General features: G+C 48.5%; 1 protein-coding gene across 1 annotated transcript in view; it reads right to left on the bottom strand.

Moving 5' to 3' along the window:
• Igfbp2 (insulin like growth factor binding protein 2) overlaps nt 1–22880 on the bottom strand; it is a 28025-nt gene extending 5145 nt beyond the window's left edge. Inside the window, exon 1 of the mRNA XM_021166129.3 lies at nt 22386–22880. Coding sequence (XP_021021788.1) covers nt 22386–22770 — 385 coding nt within the window. The 5' untranslated portion in view covers nt 22771–22880. The remainder of the gene's footprint in view (nt 1–22385) is intronic.
• Between the last annotated feature and the right edge of the window lie 1103 nt (nt 22881–23983).

Raw genomic sequence — 23983 nt, 5'->3', positions numbered from 1 at the left:
GGAGTTGAACTGAGGCTGTGTGACTGCAGAGAGAAATGGGGAGATCCAAACTCAGTTCTTCCCTCACCCTTATCAGTAGAAGTTTGTCCTACACCTTCCCTTCCCTTCCCTTTTCCCTTCCCTTCCCTTCTCTCTTCCCTTCCCTTCCCTTCTCCCTTCCCTGTGTCTGAGGCCTGACCTGCTCTCACTGGGCTCGGCAGCACTTGGAGAAGCTGTGCTCATTCATGCACTGGGTGCTCAAGCCGATCCCTGCTGTGTCACTTTATCAGCTGAGGGTCCCTGCACGTCACCTCTCTGAGCCTCAGCTTTCCTGCATGTAAATGGTGGGCTACCTAACAGCTCACAGAACTGAGCAGAGTTATGTGAGAGGTCAGGCAGTTAGATGATGACTGGGAACAGAGACATCACGCCACTGTCAGCTGTCACTGTAAGGAAAGAAACCATCCCCAGTTATCTGCTAACTCTCAAGCAAAAATCAAAGAGCACCAAAGAACTATCGCCATGTCCCCAAATTGAAAAGGCTTGGCATTTTTCACATCCGACCCAGGGAGAACCATCGCGCAAGACCCTTGCCAGTTCACCACACTAGTGCTCCAGGAAGCCTGGGTTCTAGACATCTGGTGCCCAGGGCACAAGGGAGATGATGTCTCAGGTGATAAAGTATTCACCATGTGAGCACAGGAACCTGAGTTCAGACCCCTGGACCCCACATGAAGCTAGACACAGTAACGTGTGGCTAAGATCCCAGCACCAGTGTGACAAGATGGGAGTCGGAGGCAGGAGAATCCTCAGAACTTATAGGTCAGCTAGTCGGGTACAGGCCTAAGCAAGTGATGACCAGAGTTCAGACCTCAAAGACTGACACACAAAGCTGGTGTATTACCTCCACAAGCACACATGTCTGTACCCCATACACAAACACACACACACACCATTCATACACATACACACACACACACACACACACACACACTTCAAAAGGAAAATGAGAAAAACAGTAATGTGAACAGTGTCAGGAGTATTAAAGGTTGGAAAGGTAAAGGACACTAAAAACAAACAAACAAACAAGTGTTCTGGGGTGTCCTGTCACATGCCTATAATCCCAAAATGGAAGACAGAAGCTTAGAAGTTCAGGGTCATCCTAGGCTATATGTGAGTTCAAGGTCAGCCTGGGATACATGCAATGCCATCTTGAGGGAAGTAGGGAGGTAGAGAATGAAGATATTAATTCTTGGGGTGGATCAGGCATGGCAAACAAGTCCACACCCACCAGCAGCCCCTAAGGACAGTTTAAGCCCCTGAGTCTTAAAGCCCAAATAACTGGGGCTGGAGAGATGGCTCAGCGGTTAAGAGCACTCACTGCCTGCTCTTCCTGAGATCCTGAGTTCAATTCCCAGCAACCACATGGTGGCTCACAACCATCTGTAATGAGATCTGATACCCTCTTCTGGTTTGTCTGAAGACAGCTACAGTGTACTCATGAGCATACAATAAATAAATCTTTAGAAAAAAAAAGAGGGGCTGGAGAGATGGCTCAGCAGTTAAGAGCACTGACTGCTCTTCTGAAGGTCCTGAGTTCAAATCCCAGCAACCACATGGTGGCTCACAGCCATCCATAACAAGATCTGGCGCCCTGTTCTGGAGTGTCTGAAGACAGCTAAAGTGTACTTGCATATAATAAATAAATAAATAAATCTTCTGGAAGGAAGGAAGGAAGGAAGGAAGGAAGGAAGGAAGGAAGGAAGGAAGAAAAGCCCAAATAACTTTACTGAGGATGATGCCCTTGGGACTTCACAAAAGGGAAGGGGTCAGGTATACAGCATTAAAGACAAAAGTATCTGCCCAAAACTATTAATGCTGAGCTACTTATAAACTGCTTGAAACCAGAAAAATTATTTCTTCTAGAAAGGCTAACTCTCTATGGCTCCTGGGTAACATGGGCTTCACCGTAACTTAAGCAAAATTAAACTCCACTCCAACAGCCCCGGTATCAGCCACGAGGAAGGCTAACGAGTTCACCTTTGCATCAACGTGAGAGAGGAGTCCTGTCCTCGGGTTCAGTCAGACCCAGGAACCAGGCCCCAAACTCCTCCTACACCCTCGTCTCCCTTTGCTGTTCTGGGGTATGACATGGGAAGAAAGGAAACCCAAGGGCTCCATCCAGACATAGATCAGGCTCCCCACAGGGTCTGCATGGGAGTATGGGAACTGAGGCACCCTATTTGCTGCAGACTTCCTCTGTAGTATCCGGTCCTTGCAGAACCATGCTCTGGGGCTGGTGGTGCAGCTGGGAACCACCATCAACCACTAACACGGCCCTTGCATGCTCAGAAGGACACAGAGGTGGAGGGCAAGAGAATTAAGAAAAGCTTAGGGAAGTCAGAAATGAGCCAAATCTCAGCAAACAAACCCGAGACCTCAAATACTGACAGCTCCTCATAACCTCAAGACAGTCTTCGAAAGATCATGACACTGTCTGGTCAGTCCTTACCCCGAGAACCAGGAGCGCCCCGCAGCCTAGTGCAGAAATGACTAAGCTCCACGCGGTGTAGAAAAGCTCTCCTACAATGGCTAGCTCCCCTCCACCTCACTTCTACCCATAGCCACACTAGTCCACAGCTCCATGGAACAGGGCACAGGGTCTTCCCAGGGCATCCAGAGTACTTGGCTTGAGGAGCTATGTCCTCCAAGCCCACTTAAACCACAGACAGTAGACGAAGAAGAATCCCTTGACTTAGTCTTCAAGGTCAGTTCAACAGTGACTGATCAGAACACCCTCTTCCAACTCTGGAGACCTATCTGCAAAGGCCTGGGCACTCTCAGATGACGTGTACGCAGGCCTGGAGTCTATAGGCAGGGCTAACCTGTCCCTTAGACACAGCAGACATAGGATATAGGGGTCTGGAAAGTGGTTTTGTTCGTATTAAGGACAGAAGAACCAAATTCAGCCTTTTAAGTCAAGAAGTCTTAACACCTAATTCTGAGAAGCCGGGCGTGGTGGCGCACGCCTTTAATCCCAGCACTCGGGAGGCAGAGGCAGGCGGATTTCTGAGTTCGAGGCCAGCCTGGTCTACAGAGTGAGTTCCAGGGCAGCCAGAGCTACACAGAGAAACACACACAGGTTCCCAGCATATAGGGGCAAAAACAGTCTAATACTGATATACTTTCATTTGTAAAACCAGATGTTCAAACTTCGCAATGCTTTTTTATGGACGGGCCCACAAACGTGGAGAAGCCTGATTCATGCAGTGTCCTGTGATCATTGATGGCTACCCGGAAGACTGAGGTCACCTGGGCAGTTCTCTCCTGGGAGACTACGTGGCTTCCTGTCTGTCCTAAAGGTTCCCAAGCTCCTGAAGGTGAAGGTCAGTCTGTCCGTCTATCCTCAGAGAGACCACCTGGATTCAAGGATAGGCTTTATTCTCTCCCTTTATTGATCTCACCACTACCAGCAAACATGCCAATAAGACGGGGAAGTCCCCAGGCGGAGCCAGCTGACTTGCAGGTTCCTTTTAAAGGCAGCAGGGCATCCATTTCTTTCTCTGGAACAGATCGCAGGACCCAAGTAAATATATCCTAAAGGGGCACCCGGGAAAGGAATGAAGTGCAGGCCAGGGGGAAGCAAAAGGATGGGTGGCTGAAAAGAAGCCTTGCACCTTACTACTCTAATCCCTGACAAAAAAGGGGGGGCTGTCAGGGGTTCGAGACCAAAGTCTGACTAAATCTCCAGTCCAGCTTTTGGATCCTACTAGAAGGGTTCCTGAGAGCTGTTCATGGTGTGTTTGGAATGAAATATGGGGGGTGAGGGTGGGATGATCTGAGCGAGCTCACAGATGCTTCTATTTCTCCATATCGGCCCCTCCTCACCTGAACAGGCATCACCCCCACCACCCCCACCCGACCCCCCCCCCCCAGCGCCATACATTTTCTTATAGCTACAGAGTTGATCCACAGGAAAACATTCCGAATAGAGAATTTCAGCTAGAGATGGAATTTTCCCTCAGAACAAAAATACCAAGCTGCATTCTTTTCTGCCTAAGAGAGCTAAGTTAGATCCAGAATAGTATCCGTTAAGCAACTACTTAGACGTGAGGCTAAGCAGGCTCTGTACAGAGGTCACTTCAGGAAACATTTCTTAATCACCTCCCAAGATTTAGGTAGAAAAGGCTTCAGGCTTGGAGGTAACCAGTAGGGACTTGCAAGGCCCCTTAAGGGACCTTAAGACTCCGCCCCACGGGTTGATAAGCATTAGCCGTTTTCCCCAGCGTAGCAGTTTAAGGAAAGGATCAACACGGAGGCACTGGATTTCACAATTATATTAATATACATAAGGTAAAGCTTTCCCAAAAGGAAGAGAGGTAGGCAGTGCAATCAGAGCCCTGAATGGAGGGTCGTCCCTTCCCTGGCCTGCTGTATTACATCATCACTTAGACATGTGGAAACGGCAGCAGAGATTAAAGGGAACGGATGGCTTGCCCTACTTTAGAACTGGCAAACCTGAGGACCATGTCCATCTGGGTCTAACGGAGCAAACACAGTCGACATCAGAGGAGCTTCACAATTGGCCACGGCCTCAGGTTGTCCTTTGACCCCACACCCTTACCAACCTGGCCAGGGAGCCCAGCTGGAGGCTGACATCAGAAAAGGGCCACGTGTCCACTTCCTGCATTCTTACATTGGCTTTGAGACTTAATTGAGACTTAATATCTTTCTCTCTCGGGCAGCCCTGTCTTGACTGTAGCATTAAGGATCTTATTCAGGGAATCAAAGTCTCTATGTTCCATAGAGCCCTGCTTTCTTCCAGGGCCACGTTCTGTCTGGGTCCTGGGGCTATGCTAAGAAGTCCATGATCTGTGGCTAAGTCTAAAGCACTATTAGAAAAACCAACCCCAAGAACCTAAAAGCAATCCCTCCAGTCTTTGTTCTGAGTACTTAGCCCTGGTCCTTACCTCCAAGTCAGCCCCATCTTCCTAGTAGACCAACAGGTCTTCCCCTGTCCTTTTATTGGTTGTAAACAATGTCTAAGTTCATTGTCTTACCGGACCCTTTCATTCTTATGACCTCTTAGGCCTAGACAGTGGGAATTCTGAGTGCTTTTTAAACATAATATTGTTTTATTACTATCCTCAATCAAACTGTCATGGGGACGGAGCAGATCCAAGCTTTATACAAAATGTATGGACGATCTGTTTCTTGAATGTGTAATGTAAGGTTGTCTGCTGTGAAGGGGAAAAGGAAGGGTAGCTAATATTTAATAACAAAATAACCAAATACATGGAAAAAACTAACTAGACCACTCTTCCTCAATATTCCCTGCTGTGATATTTCTCCATTTTGAGTTTTAAGATTTTTTTAATTTATTTTAAGTACATCGATTTTTTTTTTTTTGCCTGCATGTATATCAATACAGAATGTGCATTCGATATCTGTAGAGGCCAGAAGAGGATTTCAGATCCCCTGGAACTGGAGTTACAGACTGTTTTGAGCCACCGTGTGGGCATGTGGAATCAAACCTCGGTCCTCTGCAAGAGCAACATGTGCTCTTAACCACTGGGCCAGCTCTCCAGCCCCCTCAGTCAGATGTGTGGAGTCTGTTTTTGTTTTTTTCTCATCTTTGCATTTCTGGGACTACATACACCCAGACCTGTTTTCTTAAATTTGATTATCTATCTATCTCAACACATGCTGTATCTATCTAGCACATGCTGTAGCAGGTAAGAGACAGAAGAGAGAAAGAGGCTCCTGCTGGTTTGGTCATATAGACATATGCATATTTTTTAAAGACCCTTGAGTAGAAGCTCAAAGTAGATGATGTTTTGTTTTTCTTTTGTGCTTCTGGGTATAGAGTCCTGGACCTTGCACCCACTAACTGCATGCTCTACCATGGAACTACATGTCTAGGCTGGTTATTTAAATCCTACATGTAGCAAAAGAACAAAGCTCTCTGCTGCTTAACAGGAGTTTTTTGGGAAGATGGAACTTGCCTAAATACATTTTATGCAGCAAAAAGGGAAGGGGAGGAAGAAAGATGGGACGTGCGCACACGCGCATGCACGCACACACGCACACAGAGGTTCCCAGCATATAGGGGCAAATGCTCAAAACACATAGAAAACAAGTTGTGTTAGTGAAAATTTGAAGCCATTCCCTTTGGATGGCTGACCATAGCCACCACACTAACCTACTACACAGTAGGCAGCTAGACCCTAGCACATGCACAGGAAGTAAGGGAGTCAGAAGAGAGAAAGAGGGTCCTACTTGTTTGTTTAGTTAATATTTAACCTAAAGACCTTAGTCTTTTGAAGTAACACTGCATTCACCCCACCTTTCCCAATAGGTTCAAGGCAGCAGTAGCCTCTGGCTCTGAAATCCACAACAGTTAGTTCACAGGGGTGCCTGAGTTCTGATCACTGCAGACCGAATTCCAAATGGTGTATGGTGTGCCTGAGTCCTTAACTGAGTAGAGGAGTAATGTTATGGGATACGTTAGCCCCAGAACACAGTCCAGTTTAGTTACTGAGTGACCCCCTTTGGGTCGGCAGGTCCATCGATTCTTTGCTAACATACCCAGCAATGAGCTATACAGAATGAGCTACCCTCTCATTCTGTATCACCTTTGCTCCCAGAAAAGAACCCAGTCAAGTAACGCCTGGCATCTCTCAGACACTGCCACCATCACTGCCACATTCTAGAAGAATTTCTCCTCGTCCAGCAGACCAGCTTCTCCACAACTGACAGCCCTGCTCTCAGAATCATGCTTGAAGATGGAAATAAATGGCTTTGTCATAATCGCTGGATCCGCCAGCCTCAGGGGCCATCCCGTAGCTACTGCCTACTGCCCAGCTGAGCATTAAAGAACTCAGGAAACACAGTCAAGTGGGAAACTGGGGAGGACAGCATTGTACCAAAGCAGGGCAGCAATCGCCTGGCTGAGGAATCCCCTCCATTCTTGCAGCACAGGCCCTTGAACTCCAAGGCCTGACTCAGTTCTAGTGTGGATGGATGAGCAAGCAGTGCTGGCTTCAAAGTCAGAGGAGAACCAAGGCTCTGACCCTGAACTTGCTATCCCTGGGGCCATGAGTGAAGGCTGGGTGCCGAGCAGGATTTGGCGTGAGTGCGCTGCTCATCTGTAAGTTGTGGAGTTCGACTAGGTCACCGTTTCCAAATGAAGCTACACTCAAAGCACCATCTGAAGTCTCTAAGAATAGCCCTGGAGCCAAGCCCTGGGAGCTCCAGAGACAACAAGCCTGGGCTACCAAGGAACCTATTTTAAACAAAATTCCTCAATCACTGGCACTCCTGGGGTTCCATCTTCCTGTGGTTCTTCTGTAGGCTATCCTGAATGACTCACTTGGTAAAGAGAAAAAGAGACCTCTTCTATTGGAACAAGAAAACCTCAGATAAATACTCAGCCAAGTGCCGGCCTCAGGCTTTATACCCATTGGCTCTCAGGTTTGTAGAGAAACTTATGAATGCTTACACACATTCGTCCTTGGCCTGGCCCCAGGGGCATATCTAGAGCATGGCCTTACACTGCTGCCTCATCGAAGGCTCCCCAAGTGAGCACAGCCTCTCTGGAGCCTCCCTGCCAGTGTGTACTCAAAAAGGGCTGCTTTATAAACACCAGGTTCATTCCTGGAATCGCAAAGACCTGCCGTGGGTCAGGGCTGAGGCAGACAGTTTGAGAAAACAAAAACATACTCAGATTCAGCCCAAGTCCTCTGGGATTCTGCAAGCTCGGTTGTCCTTGAAGAGTCAGAGAAACTGATATCAAGATGGCAAACAGCACTATCAGTTTTCACTTCTTCCCATGAGTCCTACATATTTCTCCCCCAGCTCATTCACGTCATCCAAGAAGCTGGCAAAGTGACTTAGTGGCCAGAGGCCCAAGTGAGGAGTTGGGCCAGAACTACAGGGACAAAATAAAGTATCTAAGCCTCAAATTCTACACACACATACACACACACAAACACACACACACACATATATATATATATTTTTAAATCTCTTTTCAACTATCTGTAGTTGGTACTGCAATTGGCAAACGAAGACACAAAACAAATAGGGTGGTATAATAGATAACACACAGTGGCCATAAAGGCAAGCATTTGCCTGTTTGTCAACACAGATTTAAAAATTAAATATGGACAGGTGTACTGGTTAGTTGTGTGTCAACTTGACACAGCTGGAGTTATCACAGAGAAAGGAGCTTCAGTTGTAGAAATGCCTCCTTGAGATCCAACTGTAAGGCATTTTCTCAATTAGTGATCAAGGGGGAAGGGCCCCTGTGGCTGGGACCATCTCTGGGCTGGTAGTCTTGGTTCTATAGGAGAGCAGGCTGAGCAAGCCAGGGGAAGCCAGCCAGTAAAGAACATCCCTTCATGGCCTCTGCATCAGCTCCTGCTTCCTGACCTGCTTGAGTTCCAGTCCTGACTTCCTTTGGTGATGAACAGCAGCATGGAAGTGTAAGCCGAATAAACCCTTTCCTCCCCAACTTGCTTCTTGGTCATGATGTTTGTGCAGGAATAGAAACCCTGACTAAGACAAATTGGTACCAGCAGAGTGGGGTATTCCTGTGACAACCTGACCATGCTTTGGGGAGGACTGTGGAAGGACTTTGGAACTTTGGGCTTGAATATCCATTCATTGTTAAGAGCTCTGTCAGATGTTTTGTAGGAGCTTGGGAGATAATGTTGAGAACAGTGCAGAAGATGGAGGCCTGGCTTGAGAATTTCAGAGGGAAAATTAAAGACTCTTTTCAGGGCCATTGCTGTTTTGATTGTTAAAATTCTGTAGTTCTGGTTAGCTGGGGCTGAAGAGTCAGCTGTGATTAACAAGATACCAGAACTACTAAAGCAAAAACTTTGCATTACTAGGACTATTGATGCTGATTAGCTGGAGCTAAGAAATTAGCGGTGATTAAGAAGAGACCAGCATCACTGAGGTGACATCTTCTGGAAAGTGTTTTCTGAAAGCACAAAGAGGCTGTGTTCCAGAGATAGCCAAGGTTGTACTCCTGCTGCAGCGGGACTTGGTAATATGTAAGGGTCACCCAGGTGGTACTGGTTTTGAAGGCATGAAGGGGTCATGCAGAGCAGCTGAGGCTCGGCACTGTGAGAGGGCATGGAAGGCCATTGGTGAAGGTGCAGCCTCAGTTGCAATTGAAGGCCCAGGACTTGAAGGGGTCACGCAGTGTTTTGGAGATGCCAGTACCATGAGATGACCACCAAGAGCAGCAGCAGCAGTGGAGTACAGTCATCTAGAGCCTAAAGGACGACGCCTGTGCTACAAAGGGCATGGCTGGAGAAGTGACCCAAGCCCTTGGAGGAGCCCAGAAGATCGTGAGTTGGATCCCAGACATTGGACAGTTGGAGATTGATTTTTGCTTTTGATTGTGACTGTGCCCTGATATTTTCCCTCTTGAAGGAAGAAACTGTTTTTTGTTTTTTGGGTTTTTTTTTTGGTTTTTTTTTTGTTGTTGTTTTTTTTTTTTTTTGGTTTTTCGAGACAGGGTTTCTCTGTGTAGCCCTGGCTGTCCTGGAACTCACTTTGTAGACCAGGCTGGCCTCGAACTCAGAAATCCACCTGCCTCTGCCTCCCAAGTGCTGGGATTAAAGGTGTGCACCACCATGCCCGGCTGGAAGAAACTGTTTTAGTGGAGCCCACAGTTAAGAGACTTTTAATTGTAAAAAGACTTTGAATTTTAAAAGAGATGGATATTTTAAAGAGATTGAAAATTTAAGAATATGTAAAGACTGTGGGACTTTTAAAGTTATTTAGATCTTGGGGATGAATAAGAATGTAAGGGTTGAGGCTTACTAGTGATGTGTTTGTGTGTCAAGTTGACAAGGGGTCAATTATACTGGTTAGTTTTGTGTCAACTTGACACAGCTGGATTTATCACAGAGAAAGGAGCTTCAGTTGAGGAAATGCCTCCATGAGATCCAACTGTAAGGCATTTTCTCAATTAGTGATCAAGGGGGAAAGGCCCCTTGTGGGTGGGACCATCTCTGGGCTGGTAGTCTTGGGTTCTATAAGAGAGCAGGCTGAGCAAGCCAGGGAAAGCAAGCCAGTAAAGAACATCCCTTCATGGCCTCTGCATCAGCTCCTGCTTCCTGACCTGCTTGAGTTCCAGTCCTGACTTCCTTTGGTGATGAACAGCAGCATGGAAGTGTAAGCCGAATAAACCCTTTCCTCCCCAACTTGCTTCTTGGTCATGATGTTTGTGCAGGAATAGAAACCCTGACTAAGACAGACAGGGGAAACTAATTTACTATTTTTCTGTGCCTATCCCTGTCCCTATGTGTGTCTGTCTGTCTCTGTCTGTCTCTCCCGCTCCTCTCCGTATCCTATTTTGTTTTTCAAGACAAGGTTTCTCTGTGTAGCCCTGGTTGTCCTGAAACACAATGTGTAAGCCAGGCTGGTCTCAAACTCAAGAGATCCACCTGCCTCTGCCTCCCAAGTGCTGGGATTAAAGGTGTGAACCAATGGGGCAAGATTTCCCAGTTTACCTTAGAGAACTTGAACAATATTGATCATCCATCATACACACATCTGCATACATACAAAACTTTGAAACTAGCCATTCATCATGTGTGCAATTCTCTTTAGATTAAAAAAGGTACTATTTAAATACTACATGCTAGTAGACAAAATAATAAGCATCCACAGTTCTGGGTAGTAGATTGGTATTTTTGTTTCTTACTATTTCTAGACTTTTCTTTAAAAAAAAAAAGTCATTTCTCTGGGCTAGGGATGTATGTAGCTCTGTGGTAGAGGGCTCGCATAGCATATACAAGGTCCTGAATCCATCCCCAGCACTGCAAAAATAAATATATATAAAATACTTCACCTTGTGCTGCCTAGTTTTATATCGACCCAACACAAGTTAGAGTTATCTAAGAAAGTCAATTGAGAAAATGCCTCCCTAAGATGCGTAGGCCTGTAAGGCATTTTCTTAATTAGTGATTGATGTAGGAGGGCCCTGCCCACTGTGAGTGGAGATTACCTCTAGGCTAGTTAGTGATTCTGGGTTCTGTAAGAAAGCAGGCTGAGCAAACCATGAGGTCTAAGCCAGTAAGCAGCACCCCTCCATAGCCTCTGCATCAGTTCCTGCCTCCAGGTTCCTGCCCTATTTTGAGTTCCTGCCTTGGTTCCCCTCAGTGAACTGCGTGACTCATAGATCCATCTTTTTGGTATATCCCTTTGCTTCCCAAGTTGCTTTTCGGTCACGGTGTAACCCTAAGACAACCACAATCCGCCCCTCATCTATCTCGTCAAACAGAGTATAAATAAACTTGGAGAGCCCTAAAGCGTCACAGACTCACAGTGGCACGGCAGGCATCAAGACCACTTTCAGGGGCTGCAATGTTGTCAGTATGGTTTGCCCATCAACAGGTCTCTACGTGGGACCCACAACATCTCTCTGTGACCTGCAGAACTGGAGTGAGTCAGGGAAAGGCCCAGCTAACAGTGGCAGACAGTCAATGTCTCTAGAAAGAATGAATAAAAAAAATGAAGAAAAGAAGACGACTCAGCCCAGAGAACAGGAAATCAAGGTTACCACGGGGCAGCGCAGATCATCGGTGGTACCGGATTCCAGCTGATGCCGAGGTAGAAATGTCCAAGGGGTAGTAAGAAGACAGCTGTTCTGTGTCCCCAAAAACAAGCAAGGGGAGAGATCCAAGCAATTATCTAACTTGGGATTTCACAAGAACAAAAATAAATGATAAACAGCAGGTAGGAAAAAATAAAAAGTGGGGAAAAAAAATCACACATCTCTTCTAGGAGGGCTTTTGAAGTGGTGTGGCCACCAAGGGTGCAAAGCCACTTGATTCTGACATGAAAGACGTTGCTGGATAATAAAACATCCTGGAAATTCAACTGTTTCTCTGGTCTCTGGCTTTGAATGCTTCCTCCCTGGTTGGTGGTGCTTTTTAGGAGGTCTGGCTTTCTTAGAGAAAAATGTTATTGGAGGTGGAACTTTGAGAGTAAAGACTCCGATCATTCCAAGTTTCTCGGCTTCATGTTTGTAGTTCCAAATGTAATTCTCAGCTTGCAACTCAGCTGCCCTGCTTGCCTCTTCCCTGTCATGCATGAGGACTCTGGTCTGTCTGGGTCGTGTTTTACCACAGCACCAGGAAAGTAACTCATATAAGGACTCCCACAAGCTGACCTCTGACTGACCTACATATGAGATCAATGACTAATGAAAACAGAAATCCCTGAGTCTGTGACCTCAACTCCTCCGAAGAACGGAGCCCCTTAAAGACACTAACCTTGGCTTCCACAAAGAAGCAACCTTCATTAAGTGTCTTCATCAAAAGGGACCACTATGGGAGGAGATGAGCAATAGAAAGGGAACAGCAGGATACAGCTGATATGAAGGGGAGATGGGGGAAATGGGAGTCTCTGATGAGGGAAGGACAGAGATGAAAGCAGACAAAGGTGGGCAAAATAAGGGTAAGGGTGTGTGGAAAAGGCATGAGGGATCACACTATTAACTATCTACTTCAAAATACCGGTAACACACAGGAGGAGGTACATGAATATACATATACAATTTAAGTAAAACTTTACATATGGGCTGGCATGCAAGGGAGAAAAACGCACGAGGTTCCAAACCTGAACCAAAACCCACAGGCAGCCAAGGAATGCCGAGAGCAAAAGAAACAGTCTTCCCCCGGGGAAAATTCACTAATTGGGGATCCAAAACCAAACAGTCAGCCCTGAAAACATCCATACCAGGAACATTATAGTCTGAGCAGGTTATATTTATATATTTAAGAATGTACATATATCGCCGGACGTGGTGGCGCACGCCTTTAATCCCAGCACTTGGGAGGCAGAAGGCCAATTTCTGAGTTCGAGGCCATCCTGGTCTACAGAGTGAGTTCCAGGACAGCCAGAGCTACACAGAGAAACCCTATCTCGAAAAAAAAAACAAAAACAAAAACAAACAAACAAAAAAAGAATGTACATATATCTGTGTGCATATATACATATATATGATATATATGTATTTCACAATTTTTTTTTAAAAAAAGCAATGAATTTGAAAGAGCAAGCAGCAAGGGTGGTCATGGTATGTAGAAAGATTTTAATGGATGATAAGAAAGGGAGAAATGATTTATAACCTCAATAAATAAATTAAAAAGTTCGCTTTTCTGAGGTCGCATGCTTTCTTCTGCCTCCAGACTTAAGGAATATTATTTCCCACCCAACTTGACTCTCTCTGCGTGGTTTCTGCCACTGTAAAGGGAACCTAAATCTTCCTAGAGCTTTGCTCAAAGGCTGAGTCCCCTGTGTTAGACTCACAGACCTCTCCTCCGACCTTGTTACTTTGAACTGTTTGTCTTGTGCTCTGGGAGCGGTAACAGTAGTGTCTTTACAAGGCAAGGCTAACTTGTGCACGGCATGTAATCCTTTGTGGCTTGAACATTAGAAAGTAGAGAAATGCTAAGAACCCCTCATGGCTGCCCTAGTGCACCTTCCTAATTCACTGTTTTCTTGTGCACCCATCCCCTGTCCATCATCCTCCAGGCCCCACGGCAGCAAGAGTGGTTAGGGACGTGTGCTTCTACCAGGGCTTACAGCCAAGCCATTGCCCATACTTGATTCTGAGGATGTGATGCCACAGTCCCCAGCCAAGAGAACGATACCCACTGACCTTCCCAAACACTCCTCCTCCACCTCGCCCTCCTGCAGTGCTCCTCGGTCTCCAGAACACCACTCCCAGATACTCCACACTGACACACTGAACCCAGAGGAACACAAATGAACTGTAAAGCCTGCGAGAATGTCCAGGCTTGCCTGCCAGCCACACTCTCAAACCAGCACACCAGTGTCCTGAATATAAATAAGTGTCTTTAAATAGGTCACCGTGCATCCCTCTTGCTTCACTGATTTGTGACTGACCTAATGCTACAACAGATCCCATAGCCGTCCTTGACCCTGCTCTCTTGGTTTAAGAAGCAGCAAACCAAACCAGAGACAAAGGGTGCGTACGACCTTAAGCAAAAATTCTCAAGTCTAGGCCGCGGAGATGGCTCAGTGGGTCAAGGTACTTGCTGAAAACCATGGTGTCTTAAATTTGATCCCCAGAGTCCACATAAAGGTAAGAGAGAAACAACTCTACAAAGTGGTTCTCTGGACTCTACATGTGCTCCATGGCACAGACAACTTCCTAAACAGACAGCAGACACAGACACACACACACACACAAACACCAAAATAATAAGATTTTAAAGAGAATCCTCTTTTCTGGGATATTAACAGGCCATCAAGCCATCAAAAGAAACATCGTTAGGGAAGATTTCAATGGTCATGACTGCCCATAGGAAATCCTCAGACTTGAAGCTCTGGAGTTACTGAAAGCTTTGCCAAGCAAAGGGGACTATGCAATTAAGTGCACCCTTGACATATCTCCCTTTTTTCTTTGTGTGTATGGAGAGGTAGGTGTGGGGTGTGGGGTGTGGGGGTGGGGGTGGGTGGGGGAGGTGTCTCTGCTTGTGCTCGAGACCTCCTGTCTCATTTCCTGGAGACTGTCTCCTTCTTTGGACCTGAAGCTTGGTGGGTTTCAACTAGGCTCACTGACCAACAAGCCACAGTGGGTGACCCTATTGTCTCTGTCCCCTCCCTTACATTATAAGCACTAGTGGTTGCTTTAAGCTTCATTTTTATTTTTATATTTTAACACGTGGGTGCTAGTGATCCAAACTCAAGACCCCACATAGCAAGTGCTTCTTACCTACTGACCCAGCTCCCAGCTTTCCCCCTCCACCTATCAGAATCCTTAAGATGGGGCTGGAGAGATGGCTCAGCGGTTAAGAGCACCGACTGCTCTTCCAAAGGTCCTGAGTTCAAATCCCAGCAACCACATGGTGGCTCACAACCATCCGTAACAAAATCTGATGCCATCTTCTGGAGTGTCTGAAGACAGCTACAGTGTACTTACATATAATTAATAAATAAATAAATATTTTTTAAAAAAGAATCCTTAAGATGACCAATCAGACTTCATCTAAACAGACAGTGGTGGCTGCCTCCTGCTCTCTGCTGAGAGTGTGGATAACATCGTTTGGATATTTGAGTTTCTGTGCTAAGTCATTGTAGCATGACTCTATTTATTACACAGTCACAAGAGGTTGGTGATTTCTTTTTTTTTTTTTTTTTTTTTTGAGAGGAAAGGGTTTATTTAGCTTACACTTCTATACTGCTGTTCATCAGGTTGGTGATTTCTTACCCCACTATCACATTCGATAAGAGCCTTGGAGTTTGAAGGCCAGCTGCACAAAGTCACCTTACCTGAGGCAGGGCCCAAACCAAACCCAGGTTGCCGGGCTACACAGCTCTTAGCTCCTCAGAATGCCTTCTGATCATTAGATCACTTAAGGAAGGGTGACCAAGACATATCAACCCCTAGGAAGGGGGTTACCAGTTAATATGCCAGGTGGGCCCATCCAACCAGAAAACCCAGTGAACCCAGCCCACTTGATCCTTTAGCCTGCCTGGCACAGTACCCACCACTGTTGGTATAAAACCAGTCAGTGGTATCAGTTACAGGAAAGATCCCAGGACACAAGGCAACTGCTATTCTCAGTCTCTTCTTGGCCTCGGGCAATTCGGAAAGCAAGTTCAGTTAGTCATCCAGGAGACTGGGCATCTCTGTCCAGAAGAAAAGACAATAGTCCCAAAGGAAACTTCCTGGGGAGTTGCATAAAGGAACATTTTTGAGAAATTATGCCTCAATTACCGCCACACAGGGGAAAAAAAGAACTTTTCCAAGAAGCAGTATGCACCGCACTGCTTTTGTGCATGCAGGAACTCCAGTAAAATGGAGCACAAGAGCACAAGAACGAACCTGGGTTAGCCTTGGCACTTGGCCCAGGATGCAGCCTTCATTTCTCTCTGAGCTGCGAGGTAGGAAATGCCTGCAGCAAGGCACTTCCAGCTGCCACAGATGTGTTGTCTGCCCATTGAGATGGTACCTTGGCTTACAGCTACCACCTTTCTCGCACCCCGCCAGCTGGAAGCCACACACTCCCACCTCCCACTCCTTTACAACCCACCAGGATGAACACATGAAATAAGCTCCTCTTGTCTTCCAAGCTCCAACAACCTGCCAATGCCTTCAGTCCCCGGTCCCCTTCCTTCCCTCCTCGACATCCTGGCTCTGTTTAATTCCTTGAACGAACACAGGCTAACACACCTAAAGCCAGTCTACTAATTAGAAACTCCCCAGGCTTCACTCTCAGCCAGTTAGTTCCACCAGGGTCTGTGGGCTAATTCCTCTGCCCAGCACCTGGAGGTGTGCCAGGCCCTGTCCTCTTCCCCGCAATCTTCACTTCTGCCCTGCTTCCCAACAGCCAGGAAGGGATATGGGGCAGACAGCCAGAAGGGCTTCAAGGCTTCCAACTGCCTACCCTCGGCAAAAAAAAAAGGGGTGTGGGGGAGAAAAAAATTCCTGACAGTTAGTGAACTGTACTCCTCTCAGGGAAAGCCAGCTTTCTGAGCAAGGTCTCCCTCTGAGGACTGACTGACACACAAGCTGGGCCAGCCCAGATCTTCCTTGGCTTTGTTGTTAAGGAACAGAAGGGGAGGGGGCTAGGAGCTAAGGGGGGATGGGGGATGGCGCCTTCTCCCCTCAGTCTGCTCCTATAGAGGAAAGGCACCCCACCACAACCATCTTACCCCAGGGACACCTCTGGGATTCTTCACAGCCTTTCAAGCTGACAGTAGGAAGCCTAGGTCCCCTATTTGCCTGGCCAGGTGAAGGCAGGACTCAACCCTTTGCTGTTAGCTATGTGAACATAAAATAAAAGCTGTCACAAGATCCTCAGGGTCCAAGTTCAAGGGTCATCTCTGTCCCTCTAGTTTTAACCCAAAGGAAGCAGTTGTTCCAGAACAGGACGAGGATACAAGAGGGGCTGACCCATCTTCTGATGGCTGCCTGCCACCTCAGGAAGGCGCTGGCCAGAGATAACAAAGAGAAGCAGAAGGGTCTGGAACATCTGCCAGCCAGATCTCTGGCTCCCCAGTGAAGCATATGTAAATCCCTCCTCTTTGTCCATTTCAGCAAAAGGAGCACTGCTACTAGCCCCTCACGGTACCACGTCCCTTGTCCGGGGAAGTTCCATCTCTAAAACCCAGTCCCTCTCCTCTTCCCTGGCAGTCAACCACCCTTTTTCATCCCATACTGAATTCCACACCCGAGCCTCCACTCACCTTCTAGGCCTCCCTCTGGTTGGAGCTGAAGAGGACTGGGACCAGGAAATTACCCAGGCGACTTTTTCTGAACACTGTCCACCTACTTACCATATTGTCAAGTATTCCAACTGGGCCAGCAGTGGAAGAGGTGCAGGAAGAGACAAGCATATGTGTGTTGGGGAGCGGGGGGAATGTGGGCTTGAGACTTCAAGGACAGGATAAGGGCAGAGAAGAGCTAGAGAAGGCAAGCACTGGGCAAGGTGGTAGAGGTTTGCCATCAACTATAGGTTTCTGTGCTCCTTCAATCCCTTTGGCAGCCCCAGGCCTATCTTCCAGGAGTGAGTTACCCTCTTCTCCATCCCATTAGCAGTAAGAGCTTTCAGAGCTTCCTATCAACTCTAATAGCAACTGGTCTGGCATTATTTATTTTTTTTTTTTTTGGTTTTTCAAGACAGGGTTTCTCTGTATAGCCCTGGCTGTCCTGGAACTCACTCTGTAGACCAGGCTGGCCTCGAACTCAGAAATCCGCCTGCCTCTGCCTCCCGAGTGCTGGGATTAAAGGCGTGCGCCACCACGCCCGGCTGGTCTGGCATTTTACAGCAGAGAAGGACCACACTGGAAACCAACCAGAAGTTCATCTGATGGTGAGGCCTCTCAGGGTAAGCCCTTTGATGTCTGACACTGGGTGGATGGATGGATGGGTGAACTCCTGCTTCCAAGCAATCCAAAGCATTTATTATTTTAAAGATTTATTTGTGTGTCTTACGTATGAGTGTTCATTCTCCCTGATGTATGCCTGCATATCAGAAGAGGTCATCAGATCCCATTATAGATGGTTGTGAGCTGCCATGTGGTTGCTAGGAATTGAACTCTGGACCTCTGGAAGGGCAGCCAGTGCTCTTAACCACTGAGCCATCTCTCCAGTCCATTACCACTACAACAATGGTGTGTGAGTGTATGTGTGTGTGTGTGTGTGTGTGTGTGTCAGAGAGAGAGAGAGAGAGAGAGAGAGAGATGGGAGATTTGTAAGTGTGTGTGCACATGCCTCTAGAGGGAAATTTGAAAGAATTGGTTCTCCTTCCACTGTAGGTTCGGGGGATTGAGACAAGTCACCAGGCTTGCATGGTAAGTACTTTTATGTCATCATCAACCCCAAAATACTTACAGGGTCAGTTGCCCCGCCCACCCTCAGGAAATAGTTTTCCTGAACACTGTAAGACCTGGGCTACGGGGGACTGATAGAGCCATTCAAGCATCCCTCTTCCTTTGGCTCACTAGCAAACTCAATCGCTGGCTAAGAGCTGCTTCATAGAGAAGCCTCTCACAATCACAGCTGTGGGTTCCCAACTCAAAGCATCCTCAGCCCTGGTTTGTTGAAGGGTTTTCTATATTTCTAACATCTTTAGTTTTATTACCCAAGTTTTTTGGTTGGTTGGTTGGTTGGTTGGTTGGTTGGTTGATTGGTTTTTGGTTTTCTTGTGGAGGACAGAGTTTCACTGTGTAGACCTGGCTGTCCTGGAACTCACTCTGTAGACCAGGATGGCCTCAAAACTCACAGAGATCCACCTGCCTCTGCCTCTCAAGTGCTGGGATTAAAGGCATGTGAGGCTATTGCCCAGCCAAGATTTTCTTTAAAAAAAAATTATAATTGTTTGTTATTATTGTGCGTAGGAGGGTGGGCCCACAGTCGAGGGCACACAGGTGATCAGAGGACAAATTCATGAAGCAGAACCTCTCCCTCCACCTTTCCACAGGTTCGGGGAATCAAGTCCAGGTTGCCACAGCAGACACCTTCACTACCCACTGAGCCATCTCTGTCAGTCCACATGATCTGTGCTCTTTCAAGCTTCCTTCCATCTTTTAAGGAACTGGGTCATCTTTGCCAGACAAAAGAAGCTGGGCAGGAAACTTTTCTGACCCTTGTAGATGAGAAAATGCAGAGAACAGGAACAAAGACTTGACCTTGAGGCTGCTTCCAATCCTAGCCCCTGGGCTAAGGCAGACCAAGGAAGCAGCATCTGCCTTCTGGGTCCCTCCACTGCCCAAAACCTTGGCACAGAGCCACACCCTACTCAGCTTACAGGCCAACCAACTCCAGGGGTCCCCCAGATGTCCTGGAGCAGTAGCCCCTACCTAGCATATGCCTCACCCCTTCTAAGGCCCTCAGTGAAGGACAACTTAGCTGGACTGGTTCAAGTTGACTGGTTCAAGTTCTGTCGAGAATCAGGGCCAGTTGGTGGTGCTAAGAAGGTGGTGGTGCTAAGAATCCGCTGAGACAGTGGGTCCCACTCATTCCAGAGTCTATTTTATGGTTTTGAACTCGGTATGCAAATTTATGCAAGACGAGATGCAAAGCAGCGCTCTGAGCCAGAAGTCCCGTTGCTTTCTCCCCCTTAATCTTGAAGCCGAAGTGAACCACTGTAAATCAGGACCTGCCTCTTTCCCCCCACTCCCCTCTCCGGGGCCTTTAGATCCCGGCCTCCCCACTCAACACCCATCAGCAGGCCAGCCCTTGTCAGCCCTGGGACTTTGAACATTTCTATAACACCTTTATAAGTGCTAAGGGCCAGAAGGCCACTTGGGCAGCCCCGCCCCTCTGCATAATCCCCTGCATTGTATAAAACAGAGAGGGGACTGGAAGGCAGGAGACCAGGGAGATGCTGAGGAACCAGCCTGGCCTGAATTCTGAAAGGGCTTAGCCTGGCCCAAACCTACCCTCCCCTAAACTCCCTGACACCACCACCCCACCCCACCCCCGCGCCCGCCTCCAATTTTTTTAGGTACTTGTGCCCATTCCCACTCCCACATCCTTACAAAGCATGGGCTTGTGACAGTTCTCAGAGTTCCCTTCTCATTTTTTCCAGCCCTTGCCAGTCTGATTTCTGTTTCTATGAACCAAAAGGCCCAGCCCATCACCCCTTGGGATGTAGGATCACCACCAGCCACTTCTTCTACTCACTGATGTGCCCACTCCCCACCCCCTGCCTTCCTGCCATCCCCAGGAAGCCAGCAATACAGTCCCCGAGTCCCTGGGAACAAAGACAAAAGAGCTAACAGCAAAGCCGGAACTGCTGGGGTGCGCTGCGTGGAAATAAGAGGCTATGTTTAAAATTCTCAAAAGCAACCTGCTCGGAGAGAAATGCTGCTTGGGGGAGGAGGGTTCGGCTTTCAGAGAAGGCAGGAGATGGGCAAAGACGGTGGGGAGCGGCCTCCCTCATTGCTAAGGTCTGTCTGGACCATGTAATAATATCTCCTTCTCAGTACAGCCTCTAGAGTCCCTGTCCAAAGAAGCCTCTACCTTTGCCTCTCATCTGGACAACCTTGCAAAACCAGGCTCCTTCCCAAACGACCCCTTTGAGAGCCCTGCTGTGCATCTGATCACTTCTTAGCTTCCAGCTCCCGCCCCGCCCCCACCCCACCCCCTACCTTGGTTAATATCCCCTCTTCCAGACAGAAACACAAGAGAAAAATGTGGAAGGCATCTGGACCTTCAGAGAAGGCTGAGGTGGCCACTGGAGTGAGCCAGCAGAACGGAGTCCCATAACCAGACAGAAAATCCAGAGTGACATTCTTCCCATGAACTCACCCCATTGTCCCCTGGCTCCCCTGACAACCCCCCTCACCCCACCCCCACCCCCGCAGCCAGTAAGGAAAAGTGACCCAGGGAACCTGCCACATCTGTTGCCTGCAGAAGACTCCAACCTATTTAAGAGTTTTGGGAAGCAGAAAGACTGAATTTCACAGGCTTAGAATGAAAGCAACGAAGGGTGGAGAGAAAAAAAAAACAAAAAAAAAAACTCTGAGAGGAAAGTACACCAAGATTTAGTAAAACAGTCAATATCCGGAGGATTCTGCAAGGCCTGCTGAAGAAAATTCCTCTGGGGCTCCAGAGGTAATAAGGGAGGAAGGGGCCTTGAGAAGAGGACTTCTTTTCCTTTATTATTACCTAGAAACAGGAGCAAGGATTAATCCCAAGGCTGAGAGAAGAAAGAAACCCTGGGACTCCCCTCTGAGGAAACCCCACCTTGCTCTGTGGTCAAGGTCAAAAATGCCTCAAGAACTGCAAGACTTCAAACTTCAAACTTGACCTCTGACTCCATTGGGACAGGGACAATGGCTGAGCCGGGGAAAGAGAGGGGTGCACAAAGAAATCGAAGAAGCAGGGAAGATATTTGTTCCCGTTCTCTCTCTCTCTCTCTCTCTCTCTCTCTCTCTCTCTCTCTCTCTCTCTCTCTCTCTCTCTCTCTCTCTCGGCTATCACCAGTCTGAGAAACATAGTAAAAGCCTCCTTTTAAACATTAGCTAAAATTCAGCGCTGTCCCCAAGACAATTGCAGCTTTCTCCAAACCGTAAAGAAAAAAAGTGAACTCCTCGCAGTCAGCTTGTGTCCCTTAACTTTTTTTTTCTTTTGAGAAAGAAGGGCTCCTTAACAAAGAACCCCACCTTCCCCATCCCGTGGGACAGAAAAAGTTCCCTAGATTTAGGAGGAGGTACGGTGTGACACACACCCGCGTTAAGAGCTGTAGCTCCCCTGGCTTTCAAGCGGCTCCAGCATTCAGACAGGAGGCCCAGACGCACAGCCAGGGTGCCGGAACGCAGCTGGCCAACCGGCTTAAGTTACACAGATGGAGCCCGCTCCATTCTCCACGTGCATCCTTACCCTTCTCCTCACCTCCCAACGCCAGAAGGAAGGAGCTTCTCCATTCGATCTTTTCTCACCCGAGGTCTGCAGTATCACCTGTGCGCGGCAGACAGCAGTACTCCCACCGCGAAACATTCGACCGGTGGTCACCGACTCAAGTTTTGTTTCAAATGAGTTTCAAGTCCCTACAGGCTCCTCAACCCCCACCTCCACCCCCTCAGCCCCTAGATCAGACCACTTTCCTCCCCGCTAAGTCCCGTTAAGGAAGACCCGGTGACAAGGTGTCTTTCCTCTGCTCCTTTACCCCATCAAATCCCGCTTGCTCCACCCCCAGCCTCCCTCCCGGGTTTGTCTTTCGCGTTCCGGCTCTCAAGAATCTCCCTGGATCTGATCAAGGTCTAAGCTCTTTCTCCTCTACATCAGTCCCAGGGTCCCGTCGGACTCTCTTTCCCCACGTGAGGGTCACCAGCCAGGAGACCCCGCTGAACTACGAGTTTCTCCCACGCCCAAAACTAACGCTCACAGTCAGCATTACCTGCAACCTGCTGTGGGGTGGTACCCACGCGTCTCTTTTCACAGGTACCCGCGCCGGTGACAAGTGCCTTCAGGGGCAGCTCGGACCCCGGGTTGGGATAGCAGCGTAGCGTCTGGGCGCAGCGCGGGATGTAGACGCCGCATGCTTCGCCTTCCTGCCGTGCGCACACGGAGCAGCAGCCGCAGCCGGGCTCTCGCACCAGCTCGGCGCAGGGCGCGTCGGGTGGGGGTCCGCAGGCGGCCAGACGCTCGGGCGTGCAGGGTGGGCAGCGGAACAGTACCTCGGCGCGCACCCCGGGGCCGCAGCCGCCCGCGCCCAAGAGCAGCAGCAAGAGCAACGACGGCAGGACCAGCGGCAGCGCAGGGCCGCCCAATCTCGGCAGCATGTTGGCTTGTGGGCAACGGTAGAGCGGCGAGCTAACGGGCAGGTGGCACGGCCCGGGGGAACGCGGGAGACGCCTCCTTGCCTTCTTTCTCCTCCCCCGCCTCTGCCGGGTCCTAAAAAGCCTGCTTCTCCCCGCCCCCCTGCCTTCTCCCCTCCCCCTTTTGGAGACCACTCCCTCCCCCCTCCCCCCCAGGCACTCCTGCGTGAGGGCACGTGCTTGTGCACACGCCCACTCGCCCACCCTATGTTCCTAGGGCATTCAAGCGGATGCCCCTGTTCTTCCTTGGTTAGGACTTTGCTCCCTTCAGCCTGGGTTCGTCCGCTCCGGGAGAGTAAGAATAACTTGCAAGCGTGGGTAGAATCGGCGTGGAGTGGGAAAGAGCCCGTGCTTTTGTCTCCTGTCTTTTAGTTTAGTTCGATTTGGAAGGACTTAGTTTGCTCACTTCCCACGTGGCCGGCTGTGAACTGACTGCCGGGGAAACACAAAAGCAGTCTTGACCTTAAAGATTTCGGAGCTCACACCGACTCCCCACAGCCCTCGTGTTGCTAGGAACAATGACCTTGAGTGAGTCCCGCGGACGCTCAGTCCTTCTAGACCAGGCTCGTCCCAAACAGCACCTCCTAGCAACAACTTCAGTTTCCCAACCCAGAGCTCACGGCTGCAAGAGATGAAACCTGGTGTGTTTCCTGGTGCCTCACAAACCTCCGCCCCACAAGCCCTCTAATCCCCTAGAGACCCGAGTCACCATCCACAAGCACTGCCGTATTTGCCCACCTCAACACACACTCTCCCCGCCTCCCGCCCCAAGACATCTGAAGACACACCCACAGAAGGGGTCTTGAAGAGGTCAGATTAGACAACCCCCCCACTTCCCCAGGTATTAGAGAAAGCCTTAGCGCTAGGCTGATTAGAGCTCGCTCAGGTTTTCAAATGGAAAAGAGTGGCTGCCTCCTTTGTTCCAATTGAGTCGCCCAGCCTAGCTGCCCCCAACCTCCATCACTCCAGCCTGGCGGGACCTTAGTTATTGACTCATTGGCCAGGGTTGTGACCTTAACAACGAGTGAGGCGTCTCCCTTCCCCCACAAGATTCTCCAAGCCATCCTTTCTAACTTCTGGGCTCAGGGCCTATCTCAATTCAGCGGCTTTTTGTTCATATGTCTGTTTGAGTTTTATGCCTCCTAGAAGACAAAGTTCTAATCTTAAGAAACTAGGA

This window comes from Mus caroli, unplaced genomic scaffold, assembly GCF_978045245.1.
Source record: "Mus caroli unplaced genomic scaffold, Mus_caroli_1 scaffold_1, whole genome shotgun sequence".
In the NCBI taxonomy this organism is placed as follows: Eukaryota; Metazoa; Chordata; class Mammalia; order Rodentia; family Muridae; genus Mus; species Mus caroli.
Note: the sequence above shows the minus strand (reverse complement) of the source record. Positions and strands in the feature narration are given on the sequence as shown.